Below are 22,841 nucleotides of genomic sequence, written 5' to 3'. Positions count from 1 at the left end.
CTGGACCCATCTCAATGTCTGCTGCTAACTTTCAGTGGCTACAGACGTCATCCTCTTTGTGCTGGCCTGTTGTGCCTCCCCTTGAGCAGCAGTGCTGCCAGAGGAGATATCTGTAGCCTTAGACATGACAGCCTTCTCCCGGCATCACCTCAGAGGGTGCTGATGACATGCATCCTTCTCATCCCATGCCTGCCACGGTGTTGCCTCTGTCATCTGCCTTAAAACCTACCATTGAAAAGTACTGCAGAAGAGGTAGGCCTATGTTACTATTAGTCTTGGCAGCACCTTTGGTAAAGAAGAACACTACCTCTCAGAGCAAGCACGAAAGATGTTTTTTTGGGAAAAAACAGCAGACAAGAGCTAGCAGCTGCTCCCTCTGAAAAAGCTCCTGGGAGCCCAGAGGACGTGTCCAGAAATTTGCTGGGAGACAGCTGCTGGCAGGGGAGGGGTTTTGGATCAACCCCAACTAAAGACATCACTGTCTTGAATTTTGCCAAACCTCCAGCAAAATGAGAGCTGGCATTGTTAGAAAAAGTGGACAAGATGTGCACATCCTCAAACAGGCTCAACAAGTGCAGTAACGTAAGGGTGTGACTGCAGCCTTTGGGTCTGTTGTCTTTTGTTACTCTGAGGAAGAAAATTGGGTGAAAATTGTCTACTTAGGGATTTGCCTTACCAAATTTCAGTTTCTTTCTCAACTGACACACTGTTCAGCTGGATGGTGTGGGGTGGGAAGTGACGGGACAGAGATTAAGTGGCAACACACAATGTCCCACTTAGATGAAGTTAAATATTCCATGTTGATTAGGAAAGAGTTATTGGATCCACAGTTTCTATTAACCCAAATCCCAAGATACCAGTCCTGCATTACATGCCATCTACCTCCCCTTCCTTTAATGGTGGACTTGGCGGTACTAGGTTAAAGGTTGGACTAGATGAACTTAGAGGTCTTTTCCAACCTAAATGATTCTGACTCCTCAAGGGAAGATTGAAATCTCCTTGCATCATTTCTGTGAAGCTGAACTGAGGAAATCTCTATAAGATGCAGAATGAAAACTAGAACCAAAACATTCAGCAAAACTGGAAGATAAGATGTTTTTTCTTGCTGTGCTGGTGCTGTGTTGCCTCTTGACATGAACTTTTTGATGCCATGATAATATCATAACACATTTTTTTTCCAAAGAGATTTAGTTGTGCTATTGATTTTTGGAAAAAAATAAAACATACAAAAAAAGTGCTAAGAGATTTTCCCAAATGTTTTGTTCAGATCGGGACTGTGTTTGTGACCAGAAAAGGTTATTGGCAATGGCAGTGTATTTTATTAAATTACGAATTGCTCTCATGTCTTGTACAAAACAGCAGTATGCCAGAGTTTGTGTTTCTTTAAGAGGTCAGTGTTACTTTTTCTTTTTCTTGGGGTGGATGCTGAATCTTTGGTTTATTTTTATGGAAGGCCAATTCTCAGATATTTCAGATACTGATGCTGACTCCCTCACTGTAGAGTAAAGAAGTACCAGACACAGGTGTTAGCATTACTACCAAAAGTCTAACGCAGGTTCTGCTGTGCTAGAAATCTGGGGAGACCCAAATGACTTGTGATAAAAGCAAAATAGGGTGGGAGAGAACTAGTAAGTTACAGCGGTTAAAATTAGCAGTATCTGTGGAACCCATTTTGGAGTGGACATTGATAGTTCATTCCTCTGCTGAGGTAAACATCTTTTTATTTCTTAATCCAAAGAAATTACAGGAAAAAGAGGAGAACCTCATGAGGATGATGAGGTAGCTGGCTGTGAGTATATCTGTTTACTCTTACAAGGATGCCTTCTCTCTCCTTCTAAATGATATTTTTGATTTTGATTTTAGAGACTTAAGGACAAGCACTTAGTGAAGTCAAAACAAATTTTGCCTTGAGCTTTACCAACCTGCAAATTTGTCCTGATCCCTCTGGTCTTGTCTAGAGTAAGGACACATGCACTGGGCTCACGTTCACTGCTCTGGCCTTTCATGAGGACTTACAACTGAGCAAACACCACATCAGTCATTCAGTAAGTTGCTGCACCACTGCAGCTATATCAATGTTGCTGTAGGAGCCTCTGGTTCCTTTTGAGCCCCCCAGGGTGTCTGCCAACACCATCACAGCTTGTGCTGAAACCAGAGCCCTCCCCACACTGGCTGATCCCAAATCTGAGTATTTCTCACAGCAAACAGTTCAGCAGGTTTTGGCTGTGATCAGAATGGTCACTTGTTCCCCCCTGAACAGAATTAGTCCTATTATTTCAAGTAGTATTTATGTCGTTTTTTATATTGTTTAACAGAATCTAGCTTTGCATAGTGCAAATAAATCAGCAAGGACACCTTATCTGATGTTAGTGCAGTGCATTTTCAATTCAGTGTTGCAAAACAACCTGGCTGGGCTGTGAACATTTGCTTTTGTTAGACCTCCTGACTCAAGAAGAAATGGAAACAAGCTCAGAGATTACTTAGAAATGAATAATACTCCAGATGTTGTTAACCCCATCTTCCGTTGGATATCAGCAGAGGCAGTTGGTGGGTGCAGCTATAATATATCTTTAAAGTCTCAAAGGATTAAAAAAAAATAAAGTTGTCTCTGGTTCAAAACACAGAAAAAAAGAAGTCACACAAGTGATTTATTTTACTAAAAGTGGCTCACAAAATGTTCCCTTTCAAATTAATCTTACTGAAATCTTAAAAATCACAGGGGTACCACAGGGTGTTAGGTTAGCAAGCCAGAAGCATTTGCTGTGAATTTCCACTACTCTCACCACAACTCAAGCCAAAAACCATGTTCGAGCAAGCAGATTGCTATTCTTAAGAGGTTTATAACATGGATGAAACAGCTATGTGCACCTTTTTCTAACAAAAGGAAGAAAGGAAGAGAGAAAGAGAAAGAGAGAGAGAAAGAGAGAAAGAGAGAAGGAAGGTAAAGAAAAGATGGCAGCTGCAAGCGACCCAGAGACACCGAAGCAAGAAATGGGGTGAGAAGTGCAGGAGAGAAGAATTTGGTGAGACTCTGAGTGTGCTGCTGGAAAACACTTGGTGAAGTTGCCCACATTCCTCCACACAGAAAGGGTGCTGGTCAGGACTGGCTACCCCCACCAGCCAAATGCCTGGTGGTATTTTAAAGGATTATTATTTATTCATTTAATTAAACCAGCTAAATGCCTTTTTCTACTGAATACTCGTACAAAACATTTAATTTACCACACAACATGGTAACTCAACAATGCAAACACTGGACCAGATAGTCAGTTAGCCAAAACAGACATGCTATCCACGTAGGAGTAAGGGACAAAGAAATACCTCATTTACCTATTGTTTTCTCCCCAGATGGCTGGGGGATTTGATAGACCTTGTCAGCATTGAAGATTATGAATTCCAAAAGCAAACTCAAATATCAGATCCCCAGATAAAAAATGTCCCATCAACAGTTCTTTTGTTTGTCCCTTCCTGAAAGGTAGAAGTAGAGAGGGGCAAAGACCGGAAAAAAAAAAAGACACAAGACTCTAGGTGAAATTTCCTAAATTGGAAAAGAAAATTATTATACTGAAGGAAAAAAAAAAAAAAGAAAAAAAAAAAGCAGATGACGGTGGAAATAAGGTGCAAGAAAAATCTCAAACTGAGTGGACCACCCAGTAAGTACCAAGCTCAATACTTTCCTTCAAATGCTTCCTGGCTTCTTTCCTGGACAGATATCCCACAGGCAGCAGACTGAGACTCTGAGAAACCCTCTGCACCCTGCTTTCTTGGTCAGTAGCTGATAACCAGCCAGACCTGATCTGACTCGCATTGCAGCAGAGGCAATCTGAAGGGTAACATTAAGCAGCCACTTCACCTGGCAGAGCACATTGATTGTGACTATGCAGAACTGTTTGTTACCTCTGCAGTGTAGGTGCATGGCTTCTGCCCAGCATGGCCGAGGGACACAAGGAGCCACAGGGAAGCATCTCTCATCCTACATAGCAGGAATTTCCAGTAGAAAGAAAAGAAAGTCTTTAACACTTGGAGACAAACATATATTTATTCCATCATACCCAGAAGCAGAATTTCAGATATAATCATTCCTGTCTTTGCTTTCTTCCATGCTCTGAGCAGCTGCCAGGTGCGTATCCCATGCCTCGCTTACAGGCAGCTATGCTGGCCCTCCACAACTGGGTGAATGCCACCCAAAGGCTGGATTTTTCCAGAGCAGACTCCTGGCTTACTTCTGCTCTCCCCGAGGTCATCAGCATCATTGTCCTCCATCTGAGAAAAGTTGAACAAAACTATAAAAGCACCTGAAAACCCCATTTCTAATTACCCTCTTGCCTTGATGTGGAGATTAATTTAAACATATCCAATCAACATCTGTTGTTGAGATAGGTATGCTTTTCTGTTTTCTCTTTTCTTTCTCGTATTTTCTTTACTTTTCTATTAACTATTGTTTGTATAAGAATAAAATATATATATAATTTTTTTTGAAACATTCATTCTATTCCCCCTTCATTTATTGATACGTAATTTACTGATACGTAATATAGCATAGTGTGTATGTGTGTGTATATGGTATATATAGATGTACTGTATATATATACATATATACTGTATTTCTGTATACAGAATACAAGAATGCCTATTATATATGCAATACTTTATAGAGTATATAGGATTAAAATGTAGTATCCTGAAAATGTTACTGTGCAAGTTATTCTTTGATGAACAGCTAATGAGGTTGCATGCATTTATGCAGTATGTCTTTCTGTACACTTTCACCACAATAACCTGAGATTACCTAGGACTTTATATTTCTGCAATATATACATTTTTCTTCCATGCCACCTATTTTCCCATGCCTCTCTGTCTACTGGATTTTGGTTAGAGAAGCTTCAGTATGATCTGTACCAGTTCCAGTGCTGACTGGCCAGACAATGCAGGGTCCCAGCTGGCCAGCTGACAGACCAAACCAGTTAGATAATTACTACTCTCATACTGCAGCATTTTTTTATATATATAGGCAGCTAAGTCTTGCTCTAGGCACAGGCTCAATTTGCTCAGGGGATCTCAGGAAAGATAAGCAAGCCATAGTCAAGCCTACTTCGCTCGTGCTGAAGCCCTAAACGCGTGTTAGCAGCAGCTACAAGGTGACCAGCAGTGTGTAGGGTGGCAGCTTCTCCCAGCATCCACTTTCTCTGCTTCTATTGACTGTGGTCTCCCCATGCACAAGGAGAAGCAAGACCAGCTATTGAAGAATCTTCCCTGGTTCCTCATTACATTGGTCTTTCCTCTCTTCCTCATTTTATTCTCCCTGACATAAGTATCTTGTGTTCTCGTCTTTGTCAAAGGGAAAGTCTATTCTTGCTGTGCTGCCTGAGGAGTCTTGTCCTGACACCAACTTTACACATAAAAATATCTATGAAAAAAATACCAGTTTTGAGGCTTGTTCAGTTCCTATTCAGTCACAGTGAACTGAACTTTAGTTTACTTTAATCCACCTTGAGTGGGAGATAGGTATTCTGTAAAGGTGGTAGTTAATGCAATTCTTTCTCAATTCCCTCCAAAGCACGGAATAAAATTGCAGACATATATAGTGCCATATTTGTTAAAGGTAGAAAAATAGAGGGGTATCAGTACAACCATGTCTAATTCTTTGATCAAGCTGTATTCATTCTACACACATTTATTTTTCTATGCATGAATCCAGACAGAGTTCTTTTTCCTTACTATCAATAAAGGACAATGTCTTATTTATGCAGGTGCAAAGCACTCCATGTGTGTGTATCCTGGCCTAGGTGAATGCAGACTCTTACTTGGAAGCCATTGGAAAAACACCACTGATTTGTTTTGATTTTTTTTTTGCCATCAAGGATTGGTCATGGGGTCAACATATGGCACTGATTTAGGGCAATATTCAAATGAGCACCCTCTGTCACTGCTTCCTAGCTGTCTCCCAAACCAGCAGCAAAACATTTCAGCCGCCAAAGCACCAGTAGTTTTGGTAGGAGACACATCTTAATCCGCAGTATGTGAGTTACGCCTTGATGATTTGTGCAGATGAGCTGCTTTTCTATTCCCTGAAATCTTCGACATGTTGTTATTAAAAAAAATATGAAAATACATATAGCATACAAATATGTGAGCGTGCATTTGGCTGCTTGCATTTGTGTGTTTGTTTTGGTGGTGGGAATTTTAGTTTTATGGATGATCTCATGTTGCAAAATTCATCTCTGCATATGTTTTGCTAATGCTCTGGAGTGTTCAGATGAGCATTCTGGCAGAGCTTGGTTTGGGCCACAGAAGACAGGTCAGCTATCTATGTGTTGGTGTTTCTGCATATTCAGGCACACCCACAAACATATACAGAAACATGCATAGTATATGCATACGGCATGCATATACTTCCCCAGTCTACTGGGGAAGTTAATAACCCAGATAAATAATGTAGCTGCAGCACCTCACTTTCAGATTCCTCATTTTAAAAGAGATGAATGCCATCCAAAATGTCTTTGTTCTTATTAGCAAGCTTCCCTAAATCTGTCGTACTGGTCCTTCTCATTTATAAGCTGTGTCATGTGCTTCTGCAGGTGATGCATTTCTGTATTTTCTATGTTCTTGAGAGTAAGAAGACTCCTCTTCAAACTGTAGCCTTTAGAAATACGTTTGCGTAGAGGAGATGTAAAGTCAGACAAAGAGCATCAGCATGCATTGTATTGTCAAAGAAGGCAGCTAACTGGGGACCTCCCTGTACCAGTGATTCCACCTAACTGTGCACAGAGTATAATGAAAGTCCAGCATTTTGGATGCCAGACACTTGGTTTTGAGTATTGTTGCAGGCCTGGGCATTGGTGCAGCCAATGATGCTGCTTCACGAAACAACCTTGTCTGTCCTTTGAAAGTATGTTGCCAGGTGCCAGGGCAAGTAGTCACACAAGGATGTGTCCAAGACCTCTTTGAAATCATTTGGTTCCTGTAATGCCATTCTTATCTCCTTCAGTCCCTGTTCTGGTCCCTGTTCAGGCACACAAAGTAAAGATCTCTGAGAATAGCCCAGGGTGAGTTGCCTGATCCAGTTCACAGGCTTCCTGTTAAGCTACTTACACACAAGTAGATGAACTGTTGCCACAGTTTTACAGATGCTTAAAAAAAAAATAATCCTCAAATCTTAGCTGAAAGTGAGAAGCTGCATGTTTTGTTGCTCAGCTTCCCCCAAAGAAAAAGAATAAAGTGCACAGAAAAAAACAAACACACAACATATTGTTTAGTTTACAGACTTTCACCATGAGATGGAACATCTATGGGCATGCACTTAATTTATGTCCTCCCCTACAATGACTGAATACACAGGAGACAGGAAACAACACTGATTGATGTGAAAACTTACGACACATAAAATAACTCACTGAAAACTCTGCTCCCTTAAATCAGCTAATGTGAGGCTCTCCCAGGTGTATAAGAGTGATCAGCTCCCTAATAACTTTATCTGAGCCATGGGACAAAGAGACAAATGATTATCTATATTGTTTCATTTATATGGTACCCAATGGTGTGCTTCATCCTAGCCCCAAAATCACTGTCAATACTGTTACTTAGCTTCTTCTCATACAGTTTTTTTTTTTCTCATTAGTCCCTCTTTCTCTTTCCTTCTTTTTTTCTCTTCTTCCACCATCACCTTGAACCTTTCTGTTGAAAGTTTTATCTATACTTGATTATTTTCAGATTAATTTGCAGAGATATGGGAAATGTACGTGGAGGAAAAGAAAGTGGTAGGCAAAGACAGGCAGAAGGAGATGGTGGCAAACCATGAAGGCAAAGTTAAAAGGTTTCCCTGATGGTTTCTGAACATAGCATCAGTGAAGAAGCCTTTGCTCATGTCCAAGACCTCCTAGATATCATCTCTTTCCAGTATTGCTGTGCCAGATGAATTCTCAGTGGAGGTTTCATTTCCTGTATGCAGAGATGCTTGAAGAGGGAGATTTTTGTCAAGCTGTTACAATGGGCCCAATGAAACCTTTCTTGGAAAATGGTATAAAAATTTCATGAAAGAAAAATGATGGTGGAAATTTTGAGGTTGGATTTATTTGGCAATTCTCATGTGTATGAATAGGTTGCTAAAGGTTAACTACACTCTGGGACTGGTCTTTCCTCAACAGCAATACTGCACAGGAGGGCTCTCTCTGCCATCAGATGCAAGTAACAACCACCTACATTTCTGCCACAATTGACTAGGATATCAGACATTTAAAAGAACAGCCTAAATTTCCAAACATGTCTTACACAAACATCTTGTGTAGAGCAAAGCTGCCCAATAACTGAGACATCCATTAAAAAAACAACCAACCAAGCAACCAAAAAACCAAACAAATAAACAAACAAAAACACAACCAACCAAATAACACACTCCCATTCAACGGTGGTATCAAACAACTGGAAGGGCAAGGCTTGTATACTTGGCTATATCTGTACTGTGGGACCTGGGAGCGCATCCCAGATCCAAATCTAGAGCATCTCCATGAGACCATGTACTTTTCCATCCTCTCCTCCCTCTCTCTGGCCAAACTGTGTATTCAGAGTGCTGCAAAGCCCCACCATCTAGTTGCTGACCATCTAGCTGAGCATATGCCTGCGAATAACAGGATGGCAATTGCATGGGATTTGGGACACCACACTCTCATATTTTACAAAAATGGTTCTGATTGTAGAGCTAGATTTTTTGATTTATTCATGTAAGTATTTCATTAAGAGTAACACTTAGCACTGATAGAGTAGCTCCAAAGTAAAATGTGTAACTGAGAGCAGAATTTAGGATCAGCATTTGACACAGAGAAAAAACAACTCTCTAAGGTACTATATTTATAAATGTAATTCTCTCAGACCACATTCATTCCTGTATAACTCTATTCAAATCCATAGAATTACACTGGGGATTAATTCAGTCCTTAAATTTAACCGCATTGAGAATAATTATAATGGCCTATGAGTACAATATTTTCATTTTCCAGGAGGAGAAATTTGCCAATATGTAATATGGTCTCACGTACCTGATTGCACATTACCTCTAAATCTGTGAGAGCCTACGATAATGGTAAAGCCAAAGAGGTCATGCTGTTTAGGTTGGAAAAGGGCCAGCCGCATCATTGGCTGAACATCGAGGCTGCCTTCGAAATGGATGCACAGAAACGATGTTGAAATGGTACGACATATGTCGATTACTAAATCTCAAAACTCCTTTGTTGTTGTTTCAGCAAAATTCTTTGTGTGAAGAAAAGGGGGCCCAGCCCTAGGAGGGCCACAGCAGCTGCAGTTCCTGCTGACCTCACTAGGAGCTGGAAGAGCAGAACTGGAAACTAAACAATTAGTTCTGGTCAAATTTGTCTGGTACATACTCAGATAAGTTTCTTTAAAGCCAGTAGAATTATAGATATATAAAACTCAGCTTAGTCATAACTAAGGTCTTTAAGATGGCATGACATGCTCATTTAGTGAGTTCTTGGTTTCAATATTGTCTGGATAATCAGTAATTCTATGAAAGATAAAAGTAGAAAATACTGAGCTCCTAAGAAAAAGGATAGACTTAAATACCATTTTTTACATCATTCAGAATTTCACAAGTATTTTCACTGAACCATAATGGAAGAAACGAGTATTTAAATAAGTGACAAAAAATCTTCAATCCCTCAAATATTCTTATATTTTATTTTATTTATTTATTTATTTTTCAACAGCAGCTAGAATTTCACAATTCCTTACTTCAAAATACATTTTGGGAAACTGAAACTTCTCAAAATTTTCAGTTACATGTTTTGTAGATTTTGATATCCTACCCTCCCTCAATCTTATTTTTTAAAAATCTTGGGTATTGAAAACTGGATTTGTTTCAATGAACTGAGAGGAATATAAGATGTTTCAAAAGAAAAATATTTTTATGACATTGTTTCCCTTTCAAAAACAACTTTTTTATTTTAGAAAATTGTTCACGACAATTTTAAGATCAGTTTTTCAGGGATTCAGTGGGGTTATCCAAGCAATAATCAGTACCAAGAAAGAAGGATTCTGTTAAAATAGGTTATTTTTTATCTGGTCTTCAAAGAATGGTGGATATTTTTAATGCCTAATATTCAGTGCTAAATATCTTGTTTCAGAAGATTTTGTGTTGGCTCTTGAGATCTGCTAAAAGATCTTTTCTCTCTTTCTCAAGTACAGACTATATGCCAGCACTTTTTCTCACAGATTTGCTCTCCAGGCAGGTGCCACCACCAGTTTAAGAAAGGTTTGACTTTATGATCCAAATAACTCTTGGAGCATGTAGATCTAAATGTCATCACATTGCAAAATTTTAGCACAGGGTGACAATGTTCTGTTTTGACACAGTGTCATCACACTGCATCCCAGTAGGAAGATGTTATGACACACAGTGCTGACAAAACATCAAAATGTTAGCAATTGTTCTTTAATATTCATGTCTTCTGTGATGCCTGTAGCATACTAATTAATAACAGCAAATCAGAAGACCAGCAAAGATCACTGTTAAATTTATTTATTTAATTTTTATACAAACAAGTTCCCACTGAATATTCCTATCCAGGTGAACACGTGTACTCCATAAGGACTACCAAGCAGGGTGCTACCAATCTAGCATCTTAATATACGGGGAAAAAATCCCCACCCCCCACCCCCCTTCTTTTTAAATTCTTTCTTCTGTTTTTACTATACCCAAAGGAAAATAAACTAATGGTCAGAAATAACAGAGTGGAAAAAGCATGACCTTAATATGAGAGACTGGCAGTAACATTTGGTAGAAACTATTTTAACTGCCAGTATGTGGAAAACAAACAAACAAACAAACAAACAAACAAACAAAAAACAGGCCTGTGTAAGAAAATGATTGAGTCTTCTAAGAGAGATCTCAAGACTTTTGGGTGTGGGGCACAGTGAGGAGAGGAAAGATTTAAGTTGAGCAGAGTTAGCAAGAAGTCAGCCTGGTTAGGGTCCCAGTTAAATGGTCTGTTCAGAAACCCACAGCTGAAAATCCTGGATATGCAAACAGCCAAGCAGGAAGGTCCTGGGGAACCTAAACTCTTTGTCCCTGCTTGAGCAGGGAGGTTGGACCAGATTACTTTCAGAGGTCCCTTCCAACCCCAACCATTCTGTGATTTTGTGAAAACTGCAAGGGGTATGCACCCTAGAGTTGGAAGAAACAAGTCTATCAATTAGCTCACCTAAGGCAAAGGCCCTCACAGGAGTTTCTCAACAGGCTTCAGAGAAGGGATGGGTAAAGCAACTCAGGCAGCAGACCCAAACCCTGTAATGGCCTTGTGCAAAGCACCAACAGATGGGGCAGGAAAAACTGCAGATGGAGGCTGTCCAACAGCCAGGTGGAGAGGAGCAGAAGTCTTACACCGGACTGAAGGCAGGATTTGTACCATCAGACATTCTTTCCACAGTTCAGCCTGTACTCATGCTGCACCGGCACAGAAAGCTGCATGGCTTCACATGCCTGCTTTTCATATTTTATGTTTAACTTATTTTCATCAATCAACTAAAGGGCATCAATCTTTTTTTAGCCACTGCAAACTATTTATTTTAAGGCAATGCTAATAAGCCAGTGAATTAATTATTTTACTACATAGAATGATTGGTAAAAAACTTACCTGGCATTTTTAAGATGAAAATCTCCTGGAACCATTGACAGTTTTGACAGTTTGAGACCTCTGGTTGTTTTCCAGTCTTGATCTACACTTCTCTTTATGACTTTGTGATTTCAGTGTTTTCCAGAAAAAAAAGGCAACATATTCAGAAATATCAAATGACTCTGAAGAAACTGTCAAGCTACAGATAAGCCTTATTACTACAGATTAGCTTTAACATAAATGTATACCTCATCTTCTGCAAATACATAATATTATTCATGCAAATCAGTTCTGTTTTGTGAATAGAGCTATTGATTTCTTTGGATCTATCAAATGATTAAAAACTACTTGCACAAATGTGTGTACAGAATCAAGTCTTTATTAAAAACTGTCTGGATACATTCACCTTTCCTTATGATTTTTCATGAGCTGTAACAGTATATACTTGTTATTGTTTTAGCATTTAATTACTTGCATTAATTTTCATAAAACTTAAATTTCATCTCTTTCTTTAAAAGGTGAGAGCCAAAGAGAGATTCACATGTTCTCATGTTCTGAACCAAAAAATATTTTATTCTAAAGCATTATCATTAAAGTAAAGATTTGGTCCAGAGCCCATTTCACCAAGGACTAGTCTCTCCAAAGTTTCTGGCACATGTTTAAGTTACCTTTGAAATTATATAATGAATGACTGCCATGAAGGATGGCTACAATCAACAGCCTGTGCTGGGTGTGTCCTACACTGCTATAGGCTGAATCCTGAAATAGTTGAGCATTTTCATTTCTTATTGTCTTCACTACGATTCAAGGTGCTTAAAACAAAAACTGACTAGATAATGACAATTCAATTTTATACAGCTTCCAAGGTTTAACATTTGTTTTGGTTTCACACTGAAATATTGTATTAAAACCCGAACTATTCAGCTTGGATCCTGAACAACATTTTTTGATTTACGTCCAGATCACCTGGAGTCTGGAAAAAAAAAAACTAAAATTAGCTTTCCTACATGAAGATAGTCTTTTTTTTTTTTCCCAAAAAACAAATGAACAAACCAAACCAACCAACCAACCAACCGAGCCACAAACACAAAATGTCACACCTCCAAACTTTGAGAAAAAATGAACCCCAGAGCTTTTGCTCAAGTAACTCATTGGCACAAACCTTGGCTCTTCCTCCGCTGTCCACTCCAGGCAGCACGAGAAGAGGTGTGCACCACCACCTTCACCATGTGGGCAAAAGGCGGGTTCACACTCAGTTTGTTCCACTGTGAGAGCATACCTGCACCTGTAATACAATTCCAAGTCATTTCTAGAGAACATTAATTTACGGAGATATGTACGAGAGTTGCAGGCCCTCTTTCTTTCTCCACTCCCTCATCTTTCCTGATGCAGCCAAGCATCCAGGCCTGCCTCTGCATGCCCCACAGAGCTATCTGCATATGCCCAGCAAGTCTGATGCACCCAGACACAGCACACATGTGCTGGCCATCCTTATGGTGTGTCAGAAATACGGCTGCCGTATTTCTGCCTGTGATTCCCCAGACAAAGGAATAGGAGCTGCGTCTACACACACTCAGATAAAGCTGGCTTGGTGTGACCACACACTTGGCCAGTGTGTCATAGCCATGGGTCTGCTTGCTCATTGTTAGCTGAGGGGTTTTCTCCTTTCCTTTCTTGTTGCTCTGTCAGTGCCTGCATTGATCCCCACTTGACTCACCTTTCAGAGGCCAGACAGGCTGAGGAAGTGGTTACCCTTTGCAACTGCAACCATGTGAAAGGTCTGTGGGCAAATCCTCTCACTTACTCAATTATCCCTTCACTGAAGTGATTTGCACCGCCGTGGGCAGGGAGACCCATACTCCCAGTGCACTACACTCATTTATCAGGTGAAATGAAGCAAAGAAAGCAAGGTCAGCGAGTGTCCATGCTGCTTACAAGCTGCAGAGCCCTCAAGCCTGTCGTTGCCCATATTACTTAAAAACTCATTCCCTTCCCAGAGTATGATCCTCTTTATCAGCAGCTGCTCTCCACTCACTAGTGAGAGAAAGCATATTAGCCTTTGTCACCACATCCCAGAGAGCAGTGGGCACTGCAGACAAAAGCCATACCCGTGCTAGCCGTGCTAGTGTAACGGGCTTTTATTGGTTTTGGAGTGTTTGTTGAGAGACTACTCATCCTCCTGATAAGTTTTTATGGAAATCAGTATTGGCAGGAAGAGAAATGAGGAACAGGCAGATGGAAAATGATTGCTTAAACATTATTGTCTTTTTGGTGCTTGGAAAAGCAATAAAACTATTTTATTTGTCTTAGCAACTTTTAGCAAATACTTTTAACTTGGTTTCTTGTGGAAGGGAACCTTTTACAGCTATATTATCTTTTTTCTTCTCTTGTTCCTAATAATTTTTATTTCTACCAAGATTCTGAGAAAAGTAGGGATGCTTAAGAAGTCAATTTCATTTCTGTGAGCTTAATGAAGATAGATGTCCCTACAGAGAAAAAAATATCTCTATGTGTCCCAGCTAAATCTGACTGGAGTCTAAAGAAAAGCCTGTAGAACAGCAAACCTCATTATTTTTCAGTACCAACTAGTTGTCACTCTTACAGCCAGTTTTAACAAGCAAATTGGGTCTAGCTCAATTTTGACAGGCAAAATATTTGCAGCCTCTAAAGCAAGCAAGCTGACAAGCAAAAGAATCCAACAGGAAAATTTGGTGAAGAAATTTTGGCTAACCAGATATGTATTTTTCAAGCCTAACCTCTAACTTTGATCATCATTCTAATTCTAAGTAAACCTAGCATTAATGTGATTTTTCCAGATGCATTTTCATACCTATAAGAGATACATCACAGCATTAAACACATGAGATGGTTCTGGGATCATGAGCTGTTCTTCACAACCAGAGCAGAGCCCTATTTGTAGGATTCTGGAGGAAAGTATACCGTGCTGTCTACTGTATATCAGTTATGATGAGATACAGATAAGCATAGATATATGCATACACATGCAAACACAAAGCCACACTCATTTCAGATCGTGTCATATTCCCAGCTCTTCCTGCCTCTGCTTTACTGTGCTTTACTGTGAGTCCATCCAGGAGTCCCAGCATAGTCACCAGTTCTGATTACATTTTGTCAGAACAAGGTGTGTTTTTAATTCTACCCAAGGGTCAAGCTGTGAAGTTATCACTGAGCTTTGGATTTGCTGCAAATCTGTACTGTTGTCACAAATCAACAGGAGATTAACTTGCTCTATGGTACTAACACTTCTATTACTGCCAAAAGGTAAGTTATCTGGTTGTTTTGTCTAGTTCTTCTGTGGTATATACAGCAAACAACCAACTTAGAGATTTAATGCAGTTTTAAACTGAGTTCTCCACAATTTGGAGTTTGATGGCAAGATGTGGTGAGATCTTACTTTTTTTCTCTCATGGGCAGCTCAAAGCATAGGTATTTTGAGGCTAAAACAGTCAAGTTGAAAGCCACTTTCAGAGGGCCCTGCTGCTGATGAAGCCAGGTCAGCATTGAGAACTGATACTTCAAAAATCACCACACAGCTTTCAGTAACTGAGAAACCTGTGTTTTGTATAGGCTGTGAAGACACTTTAACCAGCTTGGTGCCTGCCTGTTGTCAGAAGGGTCATTGAGGGACCTAGTGGTGGGGAGAATACATATGTCTTCAGCTAGTCTGAGAAGCCTAGATGCCTCTCCTAGAGGTTTTCTCATCACTAATTTGACAGATTGTTGATATGTGACTATTAAATGGTAATTCTCTTATTATCTATCCCATAAATTGTGGCTAGATTTGGCACTTGAGGCTGGCATGCAGAGACATTACATCAGTTTTCAGGATCACTAAGAAAAAACCCTTATAATAATGTAAAACAAATTTAGCTATTCCTTTTTTTCTGTACTTTAAAGTGACACCAGTAGGTCTATTTGTCCTGGCACCATACCTACCAGATTTCTTTTGACTTAAACATAAATGCTATTTTCTGATTCTTATCAACAGGCAGGAAGCTCTGGCCTTGGCTCTACCGTTCTCATTCACATCTATGTCTGCAAGGAGGGCAACATACAAGAATAACTGAATATTCATAAGCTTCTTTCGCAGCAAACCTTGGGCCAGTGGTAGGCATGTTTCCCAGCCATGAAGATGAGGGAGATATGAACAATGAGGAAGTTGTATATCTGCAGTATAGATGGGAACTGGGTCTGCACAGCAGCTGTTTCAGGATTGATAAACCTTTTCCTTTTCCTCCTTCTTTCTTTCTTTCTTTCTTGCTTGCTTGCTTTCATAAAACAGACATTTACTTGGAAACTTTGGGGCTTCGTCCATTTAATAAGGTTCTTTTAACGTGGTTCTTTGCATTTCACTGCCTTTTGTTTTCTTGTCTCCTAACTAGTCTATTCAGTGCAGGGCTGGCTTAACAGCACTAACTATACTTACGTGGGCTCTTTCACGGAGAGCTGGCCAAGAGACTAGCATTGCAGAAGACATCTCTAAGAACAGTTTTTGAAAATACTCTTGGAGCCAAGTCCTCATCCCTCCTCATGGAACAATGCAAACATTATTAATTATCCTCCATTTCTCCAATTTCTTGCATGCATACAGAGTAAGAACCCCACAGTTTAAAGCTCGTGTATTATTTGTATAGCATTCCTGGGGCCAGATTTTGACTCTATGCCAGTAGCTGCATTATGTGTTGGCAAAGTGATGGTCTGACCTTTGATGGTCCCCAGAGACACGGTGAGTTTGGCTGCAGCTCCGGGGAGGCACATTTCTCCTCTGCAGTTTACATATCTCTCTGCTGGCTGGTGAGGAAGGGGATGGTATCACAAGACTTGAACTTCCCACTTTGAGTGCAGCTGCTTGTCATAGGCAGTATCAGATGAGAGAAAGTGAAAGGCCTACTATGGGGTGGTTCCCTTCAGGACAGCACCCTCTAGCAGCTGAAATCAATGGGATTCTTGCCTCCTTCAGGTGAGCAATTTCAGGACAGCTTTATTCCTCTCAGAATAGCAATGTGTAACCATAATAAGAAATAGGGTAAGAAAGCAGGGGAAATGCATTCAGTGTCTTGCTCCATGACCCTGCATCTTTCAATATTTAGCTGTGTTCCATCCTTTTTCTCTTCTATTTAGTGGTAAGTACTTTGCAGCTGAGATTACCTCCCACCATGAGTATACTCAGTGCACAGTGGGGTCCTGATCTTGGAAACTGTCTAATGACATAAGTAAAATGATCCAGAGCAAAAATTTCAGTTCTTTTCTGTTTTGGTGATGATGAAAATATGGCAAAAGCTAAAGTCTCACCCAGAGTCACACTGAAACCAAAGAAAATATTTAAATACCAACTGCATAACTTCCTCTCCCTTGCTGCAGAACTGCTGGACTCCCTTTTCTTCATAAACAGAGAATTTCTAGAAGGGTTTCATTACAGATGAGGTTTCTTTTCTTTTCTTTTCTTTTCTTTTCTTTTCTTTTTCTTTTCTTTTCTTTTCTTTTCTTTTCTTTTCTTTTCTTTTCTTTTCTTTTCTTTTCTTTTCTTTTCTTTTCTTTTCTTTTCTTTTCTTTTCTTTTCTTTTCTTTTCTTTTCTTTTCTTTTCTTTTCTTTTCTTTTCTTTTCTTTTCTTTTCTTTTCTTTTCTTTTTTTTCCTCATTTGCTATAGACTGGGTCTAATTGTCCCTTCATTAAAGTACAATTCTGAAGGCTGTTAGTAAGGATGAAACAAGACACCAAACTAAAAAGAAAAAAAGATGTCAGCTGTGTTTGCTGAGCTGGCAGGCCCTGAGAAAAACATGTATTTTGCATGTATGAGGTAAATGCAAGTTCTTGCTTTAAGAAGAGCTAGGGCTTTGATAGAAATCTTAGAGTCCTAAAGCACTCACCCTGTCGAGAGCTAAATATCTTTGATGAATATGGAGTGCAATGTGGTACACAGATGACAGAGCAGGCGCTTAGAAAGTACAAAACAAAACAAAAAATCCTAACCCTTGGACAGTGAGATTAAGCAGATAGGATGATACTACACAGAACTCCGAAGACACTACATGTGCGGACACGCAGTAAATCACAGCCTTTTATAAAGTCATGCAGGCTGCCATTTCAGATCTATCATCAGCTCTGGTGAAAATGATGGACTATGTGGTAAGTGGGTTCAGTGCCATGCTAGCAGATGGGTATGAATGTAAACAGGCAAGAGACTACACAGGAGCTTCAGGATGGGCCCACTTGGGTCACAGACAAGGCTTAGGAACATGGAAACTTTCTTCTTGTTTCTGTGATTTCTACCCCTTTGGCATCAGTGGGCATGATTTGCATGCCTATCTGGGTCTAGGCTACTACTGAAGAGTTATAAAACAGCTCTTGTGGGTGCATAAGGGGAGATCTTTAAACTCCAACTTCTGTCAGAGTTTCAGGAAAGAAAGCTGAATGGATAGAGAGACAAAAGAGTGCATGAAATCTTCTCTTGTTTCATCAGCACAGGCCTCCTCTGGAGTCAGCAGAGGTCTGTGTACCTTCAGCCTGCCCGGTGCTGTCTGCACTGAACAGGTATGGAGATGCTTCTTTGTCAAAGAAGTCATCTTGCAGGCAAATTCTGCTGGTGAGCAGCGCCTTCTGTGTGGTCATAGTGTGACCAAACAATTTTCTTTTAGTGGGTAGAGATTATTCTAGTGGCTTTGTCTTCTCAAATTGAAAGCAACTTGCTTGAGCAGCAATCTGTTTATTTAATCATTTGCCACACAATATGCATAGATTTTGGATGACGAAAACCCACCTTACTCTGTCATTCCAAACTGACTTTTTGTAAATAATTATTTCTCATCTTTCTTCATCTTTGAGGAATTAAATCTCCCCAATATAAGATCTCTTTCTCTCTCAAGTTTTCTCAGATGAAACATGCTGCAGCTTTACAGTCACATTTGTGCTTGCCTATCATTTATAATATTTTTGTTTCAAGGCACCAGGTCAAACTCTGTCCTCACTTACTCTCATGCAACCACAGAGACTTCAGTGTGGCTGCAATCGAGGATGGAATCTGACCCATTGTGTTTGTTTTTAATCAGAATATGCATGACTTAATGTTGTCTTCTCCTTTATTTTAATCTCCTAGGGCAGTCTGAAGAATCAGATGTTGAATCTCAAGGGATTTCTCCCTCGTGAAATATTCTAAATATGTCAGGAAAAATGTTTTGTCAATTCCAGCTTGTTGATTCACCCCAGCCAGCTGGCTGGGCAGGCTCAACCACTACACAGTGCCATGCAAACTGGGAGGTCAGAGCTGAGAGCATGCAGGCAGGGTGGTGGGGCCATGTGTTAGAGCAAATTGGATGGATTCCATGTATTGTAGTAGATGAAGTGTTTGGTCTTGGAGGGAAGAAAAGGTTGTATGCCAATTGTCACTCAGGACTTCACTTAACTGACTGAAGTAGAGAGAAGTTGGAGTTGAGGTCTATGCCCATGTTTTCACCATCCTTGACTAGACTGCCTTGCCTTTCTACCAAAGGCATCAGAGTCATGGTACACCCATGAAGATAGAGGTGCTGGCAGCTCTGCTTTGCCAACCTCCAGAACTACTAGTGCCTTCTGAAGGGTTCCACTGTGAAAAAAATAAAAATAATAAAAAAAATTTCCTTCATCAACATAAGCACTTAAAAAAATGCCCTTCATGAAGATATAATATTATTTAATATTCTTGAAAATAAAAAAGATTAGAATATTGATTGACTTTTTTAATTGGCTTATCATTAGATTTAAGGATAGCCTGGGCTTTCTGTTTCCTTTTACAAAACTGACCCAGATCCTGCAAATAGTTTGGAAAGTTGTCATGTATCTTCAATGCACCAAGAGATTTCCCATGGAAAGTGGATTTTCATTTTGTAGTTTATACATATTACAATACCAAGGAAAGACATAACCGTGGCCATGATGGTTAAGAACATCCCCTCGGTTGGGGATGGTTTAGAGAGGCATACAGTCTGAGAACCCCCCCCCCCCTTTTTTTTTTTGTTTTTTCACATGCTGCTGTAAGGAAGAGGAGTATTATACTCCCAGCACCACAGGAGTTCGCTGAGGTGTTAATCAGATGAGAAGGAAAGTGTTTTTCAAAACAGCAAAAACAACTGTTTTGAGCATGTACAAGTTCTTCCCTTAGAAACCATGAATTTGTGAGCTGAAGCCCTGTGTGTTTAATGAATTTTTTAATATTACAGATTGTCTTCTGAAAGTAAGGCATGACTGTTTTACTGAGGGCTATATTTTCATAGCACTTCAAATGCTCAGATCTGCATATTGCCCTTGCCTTGGGTCATAGCCTTAAAGACCAAAATAATACTATAGATGCCTTAGTGCAAAATGAGCAGAGAAAACAACTAAAGCAAAGGAGCAGACAGAGAAAGCAATACACAAAGAGACAAACGATACAAAGCAGAACCAGACTTAGACATCAGAGGTCAACCCACAAAATATTGTGAGGGGTGAACACGTAAAAAAGGAAATTCTTCCAAGGAAAATAGTCACATAAATGGTTTTTGAGAAAGCTGCAGGGCTCCCTCATATGGGCTCCTCCTGCAATATATACCCCTTGCTCTCATGCAATTGTCTTTGGCACACAGACACACAATACAGTCATGAACTGCTTTTTGTGTTGAGATATGTTTATCTATGGAAATTTTAATTCAATTATAATTTTAATGGAGGTTTGTCATAGAAATTAAGAGGATTCATTATAACTGGAAGTAGATGTAGCAAACATAAAAGAGTACAAGTTTTTTTTGACCGTACTTTACTGACTGTTACTCCGCTTAACGAAAGAAATACCAAAATGTCTTACAGAATTAGAATCTACAAGAACAACAAGCGGTCAGAATAATAGAAAAAGTGTGCAAGAGAGATACTGTACTGTGGATACTAAAAGAAGTGAAACATGTTTCTTATCATTAACCAGTCAGATTTGCCATGACCTTTTAATGAAGAAAATAAGCTATTAATAAAAAAATTAGTCAATATTGACTTTTTAATGTTTCCTCTTAAAATGCAGATCCTGCCTTATAAATTGCTAAAGGAAAGAAGCTTTAATAGCACTTGTTTGGGGACACTGGAATAAATGGCTTGTTTTGCTTGTGCCTATACAAATTATGGTGCAATATCCAAATAATTCCAGTGACTTAGAAACTTCAACATCTACTTTTCACTAGGGACTGCTTTCAGATTTTCTACTGTCCTCAGGTGGTACCTTCTGACTTGTGCTCAGAGTTGTCACTGTCAGTATGAACACTGTCAAAGACCTGGAAAGATGGAATGGTTCATTTTCCCACAGGAAATAACAGCAAGCAAGTTGCATGCTTAAGTTAGGCATATTTATAAGTGTGATGGGATATTCAAAAGTAAGCATCCTCCAGAAGGATCCCTTCTTCTGCAATCAAAGTGATGTCTCATCCTTAGTGTAAATGAGACGGGCCTCTTCCAGCTCTTTACTTTCACATCCATGAGATAATTTTTTTATGGGTCTAGACATTTCCAGTCACTCCCAGTCAAACCTAAGAAAGTTATGTCTTGGTGTATATTTTTAGGATGAGATTTATACTAGTCCCAATCAAAGCTTAGCACCCAAAGTCATCTCCAAAGCTAGGCATGGACTGGAAGAAGGAATCTGAATGGCAAGTCCCCTCTGGGTGCCTGGTTCTCGGAGCAGGTCCCAGAGGCAGACCCTGCCACCAGTCGCTCCTTGCTGGCTGGCCTTTATTCAGGAAAGCTTCAACCCTCATGACTGAAACAAAACATCCTTGAGGAACTTATGAATAAGTCCATTTGCTTCCTGCCTCAAACACTTCTAAAACATTAACCTGAAGCGTAAACGTTTCTGCCTTTCATTTCCTTGGGGATGACAGGAGAGAGAGACTGAGACTGATTGCAAAAGCTGTAGTGCTTGTCTGAAGTTTTTAGCCTGACTCTGGTCAGGCCCCAGGTGACCAGCTAATGAAAATAATTCAAACTTTACCAAAACAAGAGCCATTTATAATGTGGAAATTCTAGACAGACAGCTCCACAAAACCCTGGGAACAAACACGGAGATAAATCTTTGCAAGGAAAAGCACCCCTACCTCACCGCTCACAAGGTCAATTCTAAATAGCATCATGGGGCACAGCCCCCACATGTGGCAGAAAATTAGTTAGCATTAGTTTAGTTTTGTTTTGTTTTGTTTTGTTTTCCATACCTGTTTGTTTTTTCCTCTGGAGTGATGTGGTATGAGGACACATTTTGTTTTGGGAATATTAGACAGCCTTTTCAAACCCATGTCTTTTATATAGGCAAACTTTGGGATTATTCTTAAGAACAGTTTCTATAACCATAAATGAAAGAGGAAGAATGAACCCTGGAAAATGGGTAGAAAAACCCTGACTTGAAATAAATACAACACAGCTATAAAGCAAGACATGGAACAGTGAGAGGAACATGCGTGAAAGGGGAAATGAGCTGGGGCCCTCCAGTAAGAAAACTGGAAGCTTTCAGATGTCAAAAATCTCCCAGAAAGAGGGAAAGGAAGATGGCTTTCATACCAAGGCACACAGGGTTGCGAGCTTGGTCAGCACCTCTAAAGCACAGCTGGAGGTAAGCAGTGACTGGGAGCCATGGCACCCCAGTGAAATTGTCCACCAGGGCTGGTGTCCCCAGGCCGGGAGGTCAGCAGCCTGCTCCTTCCTGCTCTCCAAGTAGGAGCTCCTGGGCAGAGCGGGGCCATGGGACACGCTGGTGCTTGGTGGAAGTTTCCCAGTCAAAAGGCCTGCAGTTGTGAGGAAAGTGCATGCTGACCATTGCAGGCTTGGGACCATCCTCAGGGCATGCCTGAAGACCACACAATGAAGAACGATTTAGAGTCAGTACCAAAACTCTCACCAAGATGTTCTCAGAGATCATCTCAGATATGGCACAAAATGATGAGTCTTAACTGAATAGACTCAGTTAAGTCCACTTAAAAGCCTTATCTAAGCCTTTTTAATGTAGGGATTGCAACTTAATTAGAATGAAGTGCTTATAATGTGAGTTTTGTAAATAAAAAGTGTTTAGAGGTGCACACTGTGGAACTATTCTTTTTTTTTAAATTGTAACTTCATATTATATTAAAAAGCATATAAAAACCTTTGTATGTATACATAAATATATGTAAACCTTGGCATTTATTAATACTTTATTTCATAATAACTATTTTCCAAGCATT

General features: G+C 39.9%; 1 protein-coding gene across 5 annotated transcripts in view; it reads right to left on the bottom strand.

Annotated features, from left to right (window-relative positions):
• LOC310896601 (uncharacterized protein) overlaps positions 1 to 22,841 on the bottom strand; it is a 177,408-nt gene that overhangs the window by 21,913 nt on the left and 132,654 nt on the right. The window contains exons 3-5 of one of the 5 annotated variants that reach the window (XM_083829041.1): positions 12,784 to 12,906; positions 11,643 to 11,742; positions 1,402 to 4,263 (exon numbers count right to left, since the gene is read on the bottom strand). In XM_083829041.1, coding sequence (XP_083685167.1) covers positions 4,077 to 4,263; positions 11,643 to 11,742; positions 12,784 to 12,906 — 410 coding nt within the window. In that variant the 3' untranslated portion in view covers positions 1,402 to 4,076. Of the gene's footprint in view, positions 1 to 1,401; positions 4,264 to 11,642; positions 12,907 to 13,192; positions 13,291 to 16,068; positions 16,541 to 22,841 lie in introns of those variants that run through there. The other 4 variants (XR_014581654.1, XR_014581655.1, XR_014581656.1 and 1 more) reach the window with 4 other exon arrangements.

This window comes from Anser anser (assembly GCF_964211835.1).
Source record: "Anser anser genome assembly, chromosome: 3".
In the NCBI taxonomy this organism is placed as follows: Eukaryota; Metazoa; Chordata; class Aves; order Anseriformes; family Anatidae; genus Anser; species Anser anser.
Note: the sequence above shows the minus strand (reverse complement) of the source record. Positions and strands in the feature narration are given on the sequence as shown.